This window comes from Impatiens glandulifera, chromosome 4 (genome assembly GCF_907164915.1).
Source record: "Impatiens glandulifera chromosome 4, dImpGla2.1, whole genome shotgun sequence".
Classification (NCBI taxonomy): domain Eukaryota; kingdom Viridiplantae; phylum Streptophyta; class Magnoliopsida; order Ericales; family Balsaminaceae; genus Impatiens; species Impatiens glandulifera.
This window is the reverse complement of record NC_061865.1, coordinates 60797516-60812273: the sequence shown is the minus strand read 5'-3', so window position 1 is coordinate 60812273 and position 14758 is coordinate 60797516. Positions and strand designations below refer to the sequence as shown.

The window sequence follows — 14758 nt, the reverse complement described above, 5'->3', positions numbered from 1 at the left end:
CCTCTTTTCTACTTTATTCCTCTTTTGGTTTTCTTGAATAAACTAAACCGGCTAGAGAAATAGAACAGAGCCAAAAGTCGCGTTCTCCCCTGTTACCGGAGATCAAGCCGTCCGCCGTTCATCGCTAAGAAGAATCATGGATTTAGGCTTCGCCGTCGGTGCTCTCGGTGTAATCATCCTCTTTCACTCCATCTATTCAACAATCCAGTGTAATTTCTCTCTCTGTCTCTTGCATCCCTTACTTCAAATCTCAGATCGAAGATCTCATTAATCTTCTTTCAATCGCAGACAAGACTATGCTCAAATTCACTGAGGACGAATTTTCTGGACCTCCGATGAATGTAAACTACCTTCTCTTTGACTCTACTCTGGATGAATTTGATAACTGACATGAGATTGCGTTTAATGTAGGTTTTCATGGAGTTAAGTATCGGATTGGTGCTTTGTCTTTGGGCATCACTTGCTGTTCCAGCTAAGTTTCAATCTATACTTCCTAATTCAGATGAGAATAGGTAAGGAAAATGTTTTACTTAGTAGAATTTTGAAGAAATAATCAGTTATATATGTGTAATGCTGTTAGAACTTGGAACCCTAGGGAATGTGATTTTTGAAATTTGATATGGTTATGAAGGATATTAGGTTTATGTGAAGAACTAATTATATGCAATACTTTATATCTAGTTTCATAGTCTGAATCTTGGAGATGGATTTGAAGAACACTTGAGATGATGATATGCCAACTGATGGGATATTAGATGTTTTAAAAGGAATTTCAGATCAAAATTTTAGCACTTAGTCCTAGGATCTCTATGCATAACTGATAGGATCGTTAATGTATTGTTCAAAGAATAATACATGTTGATGCATGAACCGGGTCAGACCTGGTGGTATCAATGGAGATGAGAGTCTCTCTTGTTGCACCTCTAGTAAGTACACACGAGCCCGATTAGATCCTCTTTCCTTCGACTGCTAGAACGAATGGATAAGGGAGAAGCAATCAACATTACTCGATTGGAAAGATGGATGGTCCCTGTATCTCACAATACTTTCAAGTAAAATATTGTTCTCGTACCTCATAATTACTCCACCAACAACAACTTTTGCCTCCTTAGATTGAATTTCAACAGAATATGACTTTGTTATTTTGCCTCTTCTTCGAAGACATTTGATAGAGATTTCTTCTTCATTTTTGCATTCAAAGTCAAGAAATATTGGATTTGATTATACATGATGATATAACTTTAGAACAGGATTAATCTATTCTTCATTTTGTTTATAGGATTGTTAGCTTACCGGAAAATTTGGACTTCATGATATTTAACCATCGCGGAAGAGTGGTGTTTCCTTTGGAAGTTGCTACGCAGTTGAAGAAGTAATCTTATTAGTTCTTATATGTAATTGTAGACGCTGTTGAATTCATCATCATCATCATCACCACGGTTTTTGTACTATCGATAGCATTCAATGTACTCTAAATACAATTAATCACGGTTTTTGTCCTCGATTATGCAAAGACTTTGTAATTGATAAAAGTTGTATGCTTCAAGTATGAATTGTAGTACAAGGTATGTTTTTGACTACTTTGTGGGTAAAATATGAATCCATTCTTACTAAAAGATTGGTATTTTCTTCATCTTGGATTTTATGTTATTAGTTATCACTTTTTTGTTAATATTTTGATTAATGATTTATTATTAGCAGGTTAGCTTCAAATGGACCATTTTTAGATGGCAATGGATTGTTTTAAGATGGTATTAGAAAATTGAACGAACTAATCTTTTGTGATAAATAAAGTTTAAATTGCTGTGCATTATAACATTATATTTAGGTTAATGTTATATAGAAATCAATATATTTTTATGCTAAAAGTATCTTAAATATTTATTTTATAGTATAAATAATTATATGTTATTATGAGAATATAAATATTATTGGTTGGTTTAAAATACTCCATATTACCAAATTTTTACTTCAACACGGATACTTTTTTAACTTGTCAAAATTCGGTCCGGTCGAAGAACGATTGTGTCAGACTTGACACGAAGTCGGTATGTTGGGTGGAGGGATCGGTAGGAAACGAAAATCGTTCAGACTTGCCACGAAGTTGGTAGGTTGGGTTGGAGGGATCGGTAGAAAACGAAAGTCGAAGTAAAACAGTGTCCCACGGGAATTCTTTGAAACTCAACAAACAAGAATGGTAATAAAAATAAATTTCCAAAATAAAACGAGCCCGAAACGCCTCGTATTCATCTCTAATATTATATTAGATGATCAAACGATTTTGAAACCTTTGTGGAGCTACCTAAATGAAGCCATGTGAGTGGGTTTTGACCCGTAACCACCTTTACATACCATTTACATGTGTGGCTTCAGAATTTTCTCTCCTTTTATTCTTTTAATTTTAATAATTATATTTTGACTGTTCCTCTATTTCTTCATCTTCATCATTCATTCATCTCTCAGAATCCAAAGATTCCAAACGAAAATCACCGATCAAAACCTCAGATTCCTCTCTTCAGATTTATCGAATATGTTTCAATCTTTCTCTTCAATGGCGGAGGCTTCTCCTTTATGCTTCTCCACCTTCTCTTATTCTCCTTTTTCCTCCCTCCTTCGCTCTAAGGACTCTTCTTCTCTCATCTCGATTCGCAGGTCCTTGTTTCCACGATCTCATCCTTCAAATCGAATCGTCCGTATCCATGCGAAATCATCGAATTCCGGCGGATTTCTAGGCGGTGATCCATTCGGACAGTTTCCCTGGGAAGCATCAGAAGCCGATGACGGTATGTTTTCCTACGGTTTTCTGTAAATTACGATTGAATTTTGATATTATATCATCTAGCTCTCCAAATTTAGTTGAAATTATAGTATGATTATATTTGACCTAAGATTTTACTATTACTGAAATGTAGAGTTTCCATAGTTTAGGTAATCACTCTTTAATGTTTATTTATTACAGCTATACAGTGTTCAATTAGACTATGTTTTTTCCTCTGATTTTCTGCCAACTATGATTTGATAAAAGCATGACATGAAAAAAGTTTGGTAGAATAATTAATTCACTTGAAGATCTTCCAAGATTTTCAAGAAGAGCAATAAGATCTCCATACGAATCTATAAGTTTCCCGGATCTATTCTCCGACGTTGTGATGATAATGACATTATGAATAATCTTTAACGGCATGCTTTCGTTGTTAAAAGTTCTCCAATTTTTTCCAATAGAATTTTTTTTTGCAAAATACTGAAATGTAAAACTTCCATAGTTTAGGTAATCACACTTAATGTTTATTTATTACAGCTATACAATGGGTTCCTGAGGAAAGAGTAACATTGTTCACTTCTGATGGTCTGGTTCAGATTGGTGGATTCATGGTTCCTCGACGCAGATCATCTTTAGATGTATGTATGTCAATTTTTTGATATTGGAAGTTCTCTTGATTCCTCCTCTCTTAATCTGATATAGTTATGATTCTTTTGTATTGTGATTCAGAAGAAAGAAGGGAAGTCAAAAAGATTGCAGAGATTTCAAGAAAGTGATTACATGGATCCAAATCAAGGCCTATGTCTTGGTGCACTATTTGATATTGCAGCAACAAATGTACTAATCAAATTTTCAAATGAGCCCATTTTCGATTTATGCTTAATATTGAATCTGTTATGTATGTAGGGACATGATACGGGTAGAAGGCTTTGTATACTAGGGTTTTGCCGTTCTATAGAGATGTTGAGTGATGTTGTCGAAGACACGGTTTTAGAACACGGTGGAGAGGTCTTTCATATTTTGAGAATTGAGAAACTCCATTTGATCTAAATGGGTGTGATTAATTATTTATCTATTTGGTATTTGTTTTTTCAGATAGTTGCTGCAAAGAAGGCAAGTAAAGGAGGGCTACACGAGAAACTAACGATGACAGTTGCAGTTCCCTTGCTTTGGGGTGTTCCTCCTGCTTCTGATACGCTCCATCGCGCAGTTAGGAGCGGCGGAGGTATTGTAGATAAAGTGTATTGGCAATGGGATTTCTTGTAAGTAAAATTCATTCGTAAATCACCAACCAAATCTTTCTAACCTCAATGTTTTCTATTATGTAAATAAAAATGTACATTACCATGTCTGTTTGCAACTGTAAAAACAACAGTACAATTTTATTCAATAATAATAATACACTATGATTTGCATCAAACATCATCATTATTAGTACATATGACTTTTTCCTCTGCCCTGATTTCATCAAAAGGAAAATTCATGTCTGTGTTCATGAGATCCTTAAACTCATCATAACTTGGATTCTGAAAATAAATTACTTCTGATCCTATCTTGTAATCCTGATCCTTCTGATCATTATATGATAATCTCCTGAAGATCTTATTGCTATAACTTGATACATCAGTCGAGCTGCAGTTATTAGCTTCCCCTCCAAAAGCAAGAAATGAATTACTCAAATCCAACTGATGATAATGATGATGATTATCAGGCTGGAAGAAGGTAGGGGTAGAATTTGTAATTGGGTATTCCACTGGTGTAAAGATGAGTTTCTTCTTAAGCTTCGAATTCCAGTGATTCTTGATATCGTTATCAGTTCTTCCGGGTAATTGAGCTGCTATTATCGACCATCTATAAATGATAGCGAATTAGGTTATACACACCTGGTTCTTAAGAATGGTGAAGAATTTACATACCTGCTACCAATTGTAGCGAAAAGGGTGCAAATAATTCTATCTTCTTCTTCAGAGAAGTCTCCGTGTTTGATATTTGGTCTCAAATAGTTTAACCATCTTAATCTACAACTCTTTCCGCATCTTCTAAGACCTAAATTGATTAATCAGAATAAAATTAAATTAATCATAGAATTTAGATTATGATCATTTATATAATTATACCTGCTTTATGAGGAAAAGCAATCCAATTGCCACCAATTCCATGTTTGTGTATGAACCCTTTGAGCTTTTCATCTTCTTCAGGAGACCAAGATCCTTTCTTTACATTAGTTTTGTCACAGCAAGGAGCTCTTCCCATTTCTCTCACTAGATGGAAAAAACAAGTTATTCAATTTCTTCCAGAAATGCATGATTTTTATATGTTTATTTATTATAATTAATTAAGTAGACTTGGTCTTATATTATTATAGTTTTATTTATTTAGTCAAGAACTTATTGAAATGTAGGAAGAAGATAATAAGATTTTATTGGATTTTGCACATCCCCTTGAATCATGTTTTGTGTGTGAGAGGGACTTATTTTTCTTCATATTAGAAAGGGGTGGGTTAGAAACTTGTCCAAGAATAGGAGTGAATCCTATTGATTAAATATGATTCTAAAAATAAAATTGTTAGTTTATATATATATATATATATATATATATATTACTAAATAAAAAATGATATATTATGGTTGAATGTCAAGTCGAACAGTTTCGAGTTCAGCTCATTTAACATATATTCGAGTTCAGCTCATTTACAAATGAAGAGCTTTCTTCTTCTTTTTTTATTAAATATTAAGATTTTTTCATTTTTTTATTAAATATTAAGTCGCAAAAGTAACCGGTATATAATCTTAACATGTATAAAATTTTAATCGATATAAAATTTGGTATAAAATTCTAATCGATATAAAATTTGGTCGGCCCATTAAAAAATCTCAAATATTGAAGTAATTAACAATATATTAATACATGAACTCCATGAATAGACATTTTCATAAGCCTGTAGACAAACATGTTTGCAAACTGATTAGCCGAATATTTACAAATTTTAACTTAATTTTTAAAATTTTCAAGTTTTTAATTACTCAAATGATATTTTTTTTACTAAATACTGAGTCGAGATTTTGAATATATCGCGAGTCTAGTAGATTTTAGAGTCTTCAAATAATGAAACAAATTTGATTTACTCTAAATAAATAATTAAAGTTATATCAAGCTTATTTTTTTTATTTTTATTTTTTTAAATGTATTTGAAAATATTATTTTTTAATGATTGTATTAAAATTTTATTTGATTAATATAACAAAGTTGATTAAAATTAGGATGCCAAACATTATCTCAATATATTTATATTTTGTCTAATATAATATAATAAAGTATAACTAACGTCGTATTTAAAATTACATTTATTTATAGAAAATGAAATTGATAGGGACTATAATAATAGCACACGTCACTTTCTTCTAATATTATTCATGTCTTATATTATTTCTCATTATTTTTTAAAAGACTAAATTAGAGAATAAGTAAATTTTCTCCCAAAGAAATATTATAATGTGATATTTTATTGTCAATTATTAGAAACATGTGTTTAGATTAAATTAAATATTTATTTGAATTTACTAATCTCTAGTTGGAAATTGTATCATAATTAATTAAGAAGACTTTTTGATAAAGTAATAGCACTCTAAAGTCTACTTGATCAAGGGCTTGGATTTCTTTGTCGGTTATATATCATTTATGAACCTTGTAATTATTATTATTTTATTATCTATAATAAAATAGTGTCCTTTTAATTGTTAATTAAGGATTTAATTAATTTTTTTTTCCTTCCAAAAATGAACTTCTTGGGATTTTTTTTTTAAAAAATTAAATGATCATTAAGACTCAATCCACTATTTAGAAAACTTTGATAATGTGAAAAAAACAATCAAAAATAAACTTAGATGATTATTGATGAATGTTTCCAACTTACTTTCAAATGAATTAAATTTAAAATGATCCAATACTTGTTTAATATATTTAAATTGACTACTGCCCCCAATAAGGAAAAAAAGTAACATAGTTTGAATATTTTCAATGAAAGTATATATATATATCAACCAAAGTGGACTAATTCTCCAAGTTTGGAAGTAGATCTTACAGCCCATTGAGCCCAATGGGCCTTCCATAAATTAGAGCCCAAATCTCCTAGATACTGTTGTCGATGCTGTCAAATAATAAAATTTTCATTTGAAAACACTTATAATTAAGTTATATTTTTAAATATTATCTTAATTAAATTAACATTTAAATCAAATACTTATATATACTAAAGGAAAATATTTTCACATTTTATCTTCTAAACCTAATTTGATCGCAAATAAGTGTTTTTTTAATTTGACCCATTTGAAAATTTATTTAACATTTTATCTTCTAAATTACTTAATTTATTATCACATATCTTTTACAAATACCTAATTTTATGTTTCCAAAAGGGTCTAAGTTTGTTTAATTATTGTTTCTTCTAATTTTTCGTGTTATTTATTTATTTATTTGAGAAGGATGGAGACTTGGAATTAGTGGCAGCTCTACTATTGAGTTGCCCTTGAAATATTAAAAAAATATTATCTTTTTTAAATATCGATTCACATTGATAAGTTGTTTTACTTCATAGTTATAAATTATTATTATTTTAGGACTTCAGTCTATTAAATTTACTAATTATTTTTAGACGGGTCTGCCCTGGCCCATGAGTTTGTGAACTTATCCGCCCTAGTGGGAATCATGTATTAACTAGTAGAAGAGTAAAAGATTATGGTTCTATCTTTTTAAATTGTATATTAACTAGTAGTTACATGTGTTGAGAACATTTTAAATATTAGGTTTTAAGTGAGAACAGTTTCTATAATAACCTGGGTTGTGTGAGATTCGAGGGAAAATATGTCAATTACAACCCATCTGTACTTTTCGATCTGAATTATTTTATTTGAGACGGATTTTTTCAGGTTAACCGAAAATTGATTAAGAAATGAACCGAAATGAATTTATGTTTCCCGACTCCACCAAAATATTTATTTACTATAATAAATTATTATTTTTCATTATAATATGAATTTTTAATATATTAAACTATATATTCTACGTAAACAAATAATTTTAACATAATTGTTTTTTCGGTAAAAGAGTGAAAATATTTAAGAATAAATTTCCGAAATAAAAAAAATGATAATAATAATTCATTTATTGTTTTTTTTATTTGAGAGTTTGGTTGTGTCAATTATTTTTACATTTTAATGGAATAAATGTGACATTGTATAAATCCTCACACACTTTTAATTGTGATTCTTAAGTTTTGAAATGGGATGTTATGTGTCAAAATCACTATTATGATATGCCAGCACTTAGGAGGCTTAAATGGAGTTAACCTAAAATTTTGGTCATTTAAGTGATTTAAAAAAAAATTAAGGAGCTTAAATAAATAAAATATTTTCTTTATACTTTATAAAAAAAAGATGTATGTTGTTTTAATTAGAAAAATAATATTAGAGCAACAACAATTAATACAGGATCCCTCCATATTTTAATCAAATTGATAATCAAATTATTTGAGACATTAAATAAACTCTCAAATTCAAAATTTTCACTTAAACAATTGAAAAGGTTATAATAAGTTAAAGACTTCAACACAACGGATAAACAAATTTGTAATAATTTACGGTGATATAATTAAAATAAATATTCTACAAATGGATTGATAAATCAATTAGATTAAACTAATATTATTTAGAGAAAAAATTTGGACAACAAAATTAGAACATATTATTAAAATCACGAATTTATTGTGGCCTGCTACATTTGCAGGATTTTCAGAAAAATGACCATGTTCGAAAGATTTTTTTTTTTATTTCTCTCCTTCACAAGTGGCAGGTCACGTCACGTCAGATTTATAGCATTGTTTTCGTTCTTAACTTTCGGCATTGCCCTTCTTCACCCACACGATATTGTTCGATCGGCCGATCTTTTTTGGAGGCCAATCTTCTTCTTCTCGTTCATCTGCTCTCGCGGCGGGACACCTAGAAATATAAGGTCCCTTAATTCTCAAAAGGAAGCTATTTGGAAATTGTTTGATCTTCTTTCTCTAAGGAAGAGACAAAATAGTGTGTTTCCGCATGCATCCATGGGTCTTGACTAACACTCTTACTCTGGCTTAGGCGGCGGCCCAGATGTGATGGAAGCATCTCGTATGTAGAATGTACACGGTTACTTCTATCACGACTCTATTATTTAATGCTTAATTGAATATGTTAGGTACCCAAATTTCTAGTTTGCCAAATTTGGACTCATAAATTTTATGCAAGAAGGATCCCATTACAAAAGGGACTCTCATTAGAAGTGATCAATTTGGCTTCCATTAATTATGTAAGGAAAGAAATTTCCTTTTGACTTCATTCTACCCCCAACCCTTCCAACCGGTTTCCCATTTTCTATATACAAACAAAAATGAAGAATTTGTATGACTTTTCTATACCTAAGTGAGTTGTGCCTTTCAATAGACTATTTTTGTTGCAATAACTTTCTTTTCGATATCCAAGCTTCTATTATTTTAATGGTTTTTTCAAATGTATTATTAGTTTATCTTTTGAATTAATAAAATTGTTGAAGCTAAGGGTTGAGTTATGTTTATTTCGACAATATGTTTCAACATAATAAGTATTCTTTAATGTATTATCTAGTTATGTTGACATATAGTCAATTTTATCTATGAAATTTGGAATACTTTGATATTGTTGGATAGAATTGAGAAAAAATAAAATAAAAATTTAAGAGGTACATGTTAACTAGTAGTTTAAATGATATGAATTATTCATTAGAGATCAAAGTGACTGATTCGATTCTCACTTAATTTATATAAATTGACTTAATATAATAATAAAATATAAGTTAAGGGTCGGTTTGAGTTATACCAAAAAATATTATCTCATTTATTACGTCATTAAATTCATTAAACAAAATATTTTATATTTTAAATTTATTTTTAAGTTATTTCACTAAAAAAACTGAACCTCTTCAAATTATTATCCATAATTATATTTTTTTAAATAATCAGGTGTCTTGGAAAATTACAATCCGAACAAGTTCAAAGAAAAAGAAAGGATAAAAGACAAATACAACCTTATCAATTAAATAAAACATTAAATTGCTGATACTCCATTCTAATATAAACTTTTGGATAATAATCTATTTGTTGTCACTTACTCTTAATGTAGATATGGTTTGGTTAGTGATTATATTTATTGTTAAGAGTCAAAGTATAGTATGAAAGCCCTTAAATTATTATTTTTATCAAATGTATATGGTTTAGTTTGCACTTATATTTGTTGTTAATAGTCATCATTTAAAGCACTTAAATATTATTACAATCAAACATATATGGGTTAGTTTGTATGTAAATAGACTAAAAATAACATTGTAACCAAAAAATAGACAAAATTTTGTTATTATAATGTTTTTATAATGCTATTATTATTATTATATATGTCAAATTAATCCATTGGTTTAAAGTGCTTAAAGGATGACGATGACAATGTCCACTTAGGTAAAGGCCAAACTTTGGGGCGGCTATTGCAATTATTTTGAATATTCTTAATTAATTTTTTTCCTTTCTTTAAGGTTCATATCTTTTTCATGCAACTTGTTAAAAAAATATTTATATTTATGAGAGTAAATTCATTATTTCCCTAAACTTCTTAAATTGGTTTTAATTCTACCTATAGTTATTTTTGTTTAATTCAAATATAATCAAAATGAAGGTTTACTATTTTGACTTCTTTGTTACCATTCTAAAACTATGTGGGTAAAGTTTCATATTATTAGTTTAGAGGTGTATTTGTTATATATTAGAAACTTCAATAGCAAATGTAATATTTTTAACACAAAGTCCAAAGAGTATCAACTCAACTTGCAAACGACTCTTCCGACAAGATCTTTTCTTAAGATTTGCAAATGTAAAAAAAAAATATTTAACTCCTCTCTAAAGGGCTGTTTGTTTTCAGAAAAAATATATTTATAAATATTAAATCAAATGTAATGAATAAAAAATATAGAGATTATCAATAAGATTCAATCACAACCTATACACATATTTTAAAAATTAAAAGAAAAAAAGAATTAGAGTTTCACTAATTGTTAGTAGGTTATTGCATTCAAAGTAATTGAAATTGTATTTTTGTTGACCAACTTAAGAACTTATTTCAAAAAAAAAATCATAAAAAGAATAAGTTTGTTGAATTTTTAATTATTTTAATTATTATAATGTTAATTTATATTTAAAATTAAAATTTATAAATATAAAATAATAAAAATATTTTAATTGATTAAAATAAGATGTAATAAAAAAAAATAAGCTAGGGATTAAAATAAGATGTGATAAAAAAAAAAAAAAGATAAGTTAGGGGATTTATAAATTGTTTGTGATAGGATTATCTAAGGAGTTAACAAACAAGGCCTAAATATTGAGTTTCCTCATAGGAATAAATCACGTGACCACTTTCAATATGTGCATGCCAGATAAGCAATATGGATATGAAAATATTTTAATTTGTTATATTTTTTAATAATTTAATTTAAATAATCTATTTCCTTATAATAATAAAAATGAATTATAAAAATTATGTTCAGTAATGAATACATATCCCATATATATATATATATATATATAAACAAATATGATTCAAGCAATGAAAAAATACGACGTCATCTACCATTACCACAGGTGCTCATTAGAGGAAAAAAAAGGAATTTTTATCCGAACATTGCCATTGTTTTTTAATTATTTTAATATAATTATTATTTTTAATTATCTCTCGTAAAGAAACGTAGATTCGTATCCTTATTTTCGTTCTCAACTTGTTCGATTATAATCTAATAAAAATAAGAATCCATGGGTGATATATCATTATTTTGTAGTTAAAATGTGTACTAATCGAACAAGTTGAAGGATATAAACAACATTATCGTATGCATAAATGAAGTCATCAAAAGCTGAAGATAAGTATGAGTGACGTCAGCTCCTTGGACATCACATTCAAGATCCAACTACTTCCTCAACCCGTGGATCTTTATTTATTTTTATTATTGCTATCAAATAATTAATAAATAATTCATTTAATTTTAATTACCTACGATTATGGTAATCAGTTTTTAATCACTATGATTAGTTGACTCAAATTTATTTAAATGACAAAAAAATATATTTATATATTAATATTCAATGACAAATATTGGGAGTCTCTATATCAAATTTTGGCTTTATTTTGATGTATTATTTTTGAGAAATTTGACGAAATAACCTGATAATAAGGTTATTTTCAAATTTAGCACAGGCATGATAAATTATGCAAAAATAACATTTTATCATGAGCAAAAGACACTTTTACCCTTAAGTAAATTTTGAGTTATTTTCGTTTCTTGTTCCTCCCTCTTCTCATTCCTTTTCAGTTTCTCCCCCGACGATCGATCAACTCCCCGAGGCAATGCCGGAATGCCTTCATCATTTCAGGTGAGTTATGTCCGTTTTTCTGTCGTTTTGCTTGCATGCATGCTAAAATGGGAGAATGATTTAGATTTTAGCGTTTGGTTTAGACTTTAGAGTTTTAGGGTTTAGGGTTTAATATGCATCTGTCGTAGGCATCACAGACGAATATGCATATGTCGCAGGCGAAAAATGCCTTTGTCGCCTTTAAGACTTCGTGATTATGATAGAATTCAATCCCTTGTTGTGATTCTCATTTACATTCAAGTATGCATCTCTTTTATTATCTGGTAACAACATAATATTATTTCCTTATGTCATCTTTAATTACTATGTGGATAATTCAACTTTTAGATTAGTTGTGCATTGGTTGGATTTGTGGGAGCATTATACAATGGAGTTTCGTTGATCAATTTAACAATTGGACTATTTGCACTTGTTGCAATTGAAAGTAGTCAAACCCTTTGCAGAACCTATGTTGTTCTTCTATTCTTCTCAATCATACTCGACGTAGCCTGGTTCACGCTTTTTGCTCATGACATTTGGTAAGTTTGCTATGTTATGCTTGTAAGGTGTTTCTGATTGGATTGTAAAGTTTGTTTGTATGCTTGAGTTTGATGAACATTTTTTTTGAAATTTATGGGGTCCTTGCAGTATTTTCAGTGAAGCTGCCCTTATTGATGCAGATTATATGGATTGTTTGTTAGACTGTCTTCATCATTTTTATGGTTTCAAATGTATAAATTGGGTGTTTTTGGTGTAACCATCAATTTGGTATAAAAATAATAATGGTTAGTTGTGTTCTTCCTCTGGTCATTAGAGTGACACAAATGGCTTAATCAAAGGATTGTCGGTTGTACAATTGTGCTAGAAATAAAACTCTAATGACGAAAAAAAATAGTCATAATCATGTAAGTTATAACAACCCAAAATGAGTAAAATTGTGTTTCTTTAGTAACTAGTTGTAACAAAAGTTAACCAAAACACATACAAAATTTCTAAACACAACACAAACAGAAAAAAAGATCTAAACAAGTGGTCGCGTTTTAACTTATCAGAAAAGTGGATTTCATCTCAAAGTTCTAAGCAAAGGAGAACAACCGATTTCCTAACACTTCTTTTTGCTTCTTTTAGCACCACCAGACTTTGATTGTCACAATCAAGTATACAAATAAACCAACAAAACAGATCAACGAAATCAAAGACTCATACTTAACCAACAATCTCTGCAAATTAGCCAAGTGAAACAATGTTAAGAAAGTTAAATGACCTCACAGCGCGAAATTGCATTTTTCGCGTGCGAAAAATACAATTTCGTCTCCGAAAATGCATTTGTGCAGATGGTTTCAATCTATTCACAAAACAATTTTTTCCCTACAACCTAAACATTAACCCTAAAATCATTTCTACTCAGCATGCATGTTAGAGATAAACGACGGAAAAACTCACATGAAATGATGGGAGTTGTTGTCCGCATTAATCGGGGAGTTGCTTCGTCGATCGACTTGTTGGTTGTGGGAGAAAAAAGAGAAAAAAAGGAAAACGGTCGGAGAGAAGAAGAGTGAAAGAAAAGAAATGAAATAGAGAATAAGAGAAAAAGAAAAAAATATTAAAGGGTATATTAGTCTTTTGTCAAAGACAAAAGGTTAGTTTTGAAAAAATTAATTTGCCCCTGTTATTTTTTGAAATAACCCTGTTATCAGGATTATTTTGTCAAATTTTATTTTTTATTTATTTATTTATTTATTTTTATTTTTTAATTCTAATGATATATTTCATTTGAATATAAATTTATACCAAATCATATCTAAAAATAATGTATAAAGTATTTAGTTTTGTTTAAAAATATGTAGAATTGTTTGTTAAGAGATTAAAATTAATGGGTTTAATATATACTGAAAATATTTTAAATTGAAATACCATTAAAATAATGTAAGCTTCCTAAAATAAAATAATATATCATTTGTTACAATAATAAAAAAAACTTTTAATGGACAAATTTTATTAGACTTAATTTAGATAAAATTATATTGTTTAAAATATTCAATTTTAAGTTTTTTTTTGTACAAACTAACTCAATTCTAATTAAATAAAAATGGTTATTAAAAAATATTTTTATATTTTTATTAAAAAATTAATTAACAGATAAAGATGCAAACAACAATTATCGTAATTTATCTGATTTATTTTCTAAATTCTGTCAATATTACATAACTATTATTATAATCATTCAAAATACTAATTTCATTAATTAAAATATTAAAATATTTATACTTTAATACTTTATCTTTATAAAAATTAACTTTTAAATAAAAAAATATTAATATAACAAAATAAAAAATCAAATACTCTTTCTTTTTCTTTACAAAATCCTAAAACATATCCAAAAAATATGGAACAAATTTAGATTCTGTATCTTTACAAATTTTAATTTATTTTTTTAATTGTTTATACACTATAATTAAAAAACAAAGAAAATTAGATGCTTAGTTTAGTTATTTAATTCCAAAAACTTATTAACAAATCAAACAAGCCAGCTACTCACC

At 28.5% G+C, this 14758-nt stretch overlaps 3 protein-coding genes across 4 annotated transcripts; 2 read left to right on the top strand and 1 right to left on the bottom strand.

The window, feature by feature from the left end:
• The first annotated feature begins 45 nt into the window (after positions 1 to 45).
• Positions 46 to 1546, top strand: LOC124936435 (membrane magnesium transporter-like). The gene is made up of 4 exons (XM_047476933.1): positions 46 to 209; positions 289 to 341; positions 412 to 512; positions 1280 to 1546. The coding sequence occupies exons 1-4, from the start codon at positions 137 to 139 to the stop codon at positions 1374 to 1376; spliced, it is 324 nt and encodes a 107-aa protein (XP_047332889.1). The 5' UTR covers positions 46 to 136; the 3' UTR covers positions 1377 to 1546.
• An 890-nt stretch (positions 1547 to 2436) lies between these two features.
• Positions 2437 to 4181, top strand: LOC124935961. 2 transcript variants are annotated; one of them, XM_047476406.1, is made up of 5 exons: positions 2437 to 2783; positions 3299 to 3399; positions 3494 to 3598; positions 3668 to 3769; positions 3857 to 4181. In XM_047476406.1, the coding sequence occupies exons 1-5, from the start codon at positions 2531 to 2533 to the stop codon at positions 4025 to 4027; spliced, it is 732 nt and encodes a 243-aa protein (XP_047332362.1). In that variant the 5' UTR covers positions 2437 to 2530; the 3' UTR covers positions 4028 to 4181. The 2 variants fall into 2 exon arrangements, with proteins under 2 accessions (XP_047332362.1, XP_047332361.1); XM_047476405.1 differs by having other exon boundaries at positions 2439 to 2783; positions 3491 to 3598.
• LOC124935615 (transcription factor RAX2-like) lies at positions 4177 to 5014 on the bottom strand. The gene is made up of 3 exons (XM_047476035.1): positions 4879 to 5014; positions 4678 to 4807; positions 4177 to 4612 (listed from the first exon to the last, which is right to left on the bottom strand). The coding sequence occupies exons 1-3, from the start codon at positions 5012 to 5014 to the stop codon at positions 4177 to 4179; spliced, it is 702 nt and encodes a 233-aa protein (XP_047331991.1).
• Positions 5015 to 14758: the final 9744 nt, after the last annotated feature.

Coding starts and splice junctions, on each gene's coding strand:
- LOC124935615 (XM_047476035.1), bottom strand. CDS start 5,014: ATGGGAAGAGCTCCTTGCTGTGACAAAACTAATGTAAAGAAAGGATCT. Junction 4,808..4,878: donor TGCTTTTCCTCATAAAGCAG/GTATAATTATAT, acceptor TAATCAATTTAG/GTCTTAGAAGATGCGGAAAG. Junction 4,613..4,677: donor TTCGCTACAATTGGTAGCAG/GTATGTAAATTC, acceptor TATCATTTATAG/ATGGTCGATAATAGCAGCTC.
- LOC124936435 (XM_047476933.1), top strand. CDS start 137: ATGGATTTAGGCTTCGCCGTCGGTGCTCTCGGTGTAATCATCCTCTTT. Junction 342..411: donor TTTCTGGACCTCCGATGAAT/GTAAACTACCTT, acceptor CGTTTAATGTAG/GTTTTCATGGAGTTAAGTAT. Junction 513..1,279: donor CCTAATTCAGATGAGAATAG/GTAAGGAAAATG, acceptor TTTTGTTTATAG/GATTGTTAGCTTACCGGAAA.
- LOC124935961 (XM_047476405.1), top strand. CDS start 2,531: ATGTTTCAATCTTTCTCTTCAATGGCGGAGGCTTCTCCTTTATGCTTC. Junction 2,784..3,298: donor AGCATCAGAAGCCGATGACG/GTATGTTTTCCT, acceptor TATTTATTACAG/CTATACAATGGGTTCCTGAG. Junction 3,770..3,856: donor TTTTAGAACACGGTGGAGAG/GTCTTTCATATT, acceptor TTGTTTTTTCAG/ATAGTTGCTGCAAAGAAGGC.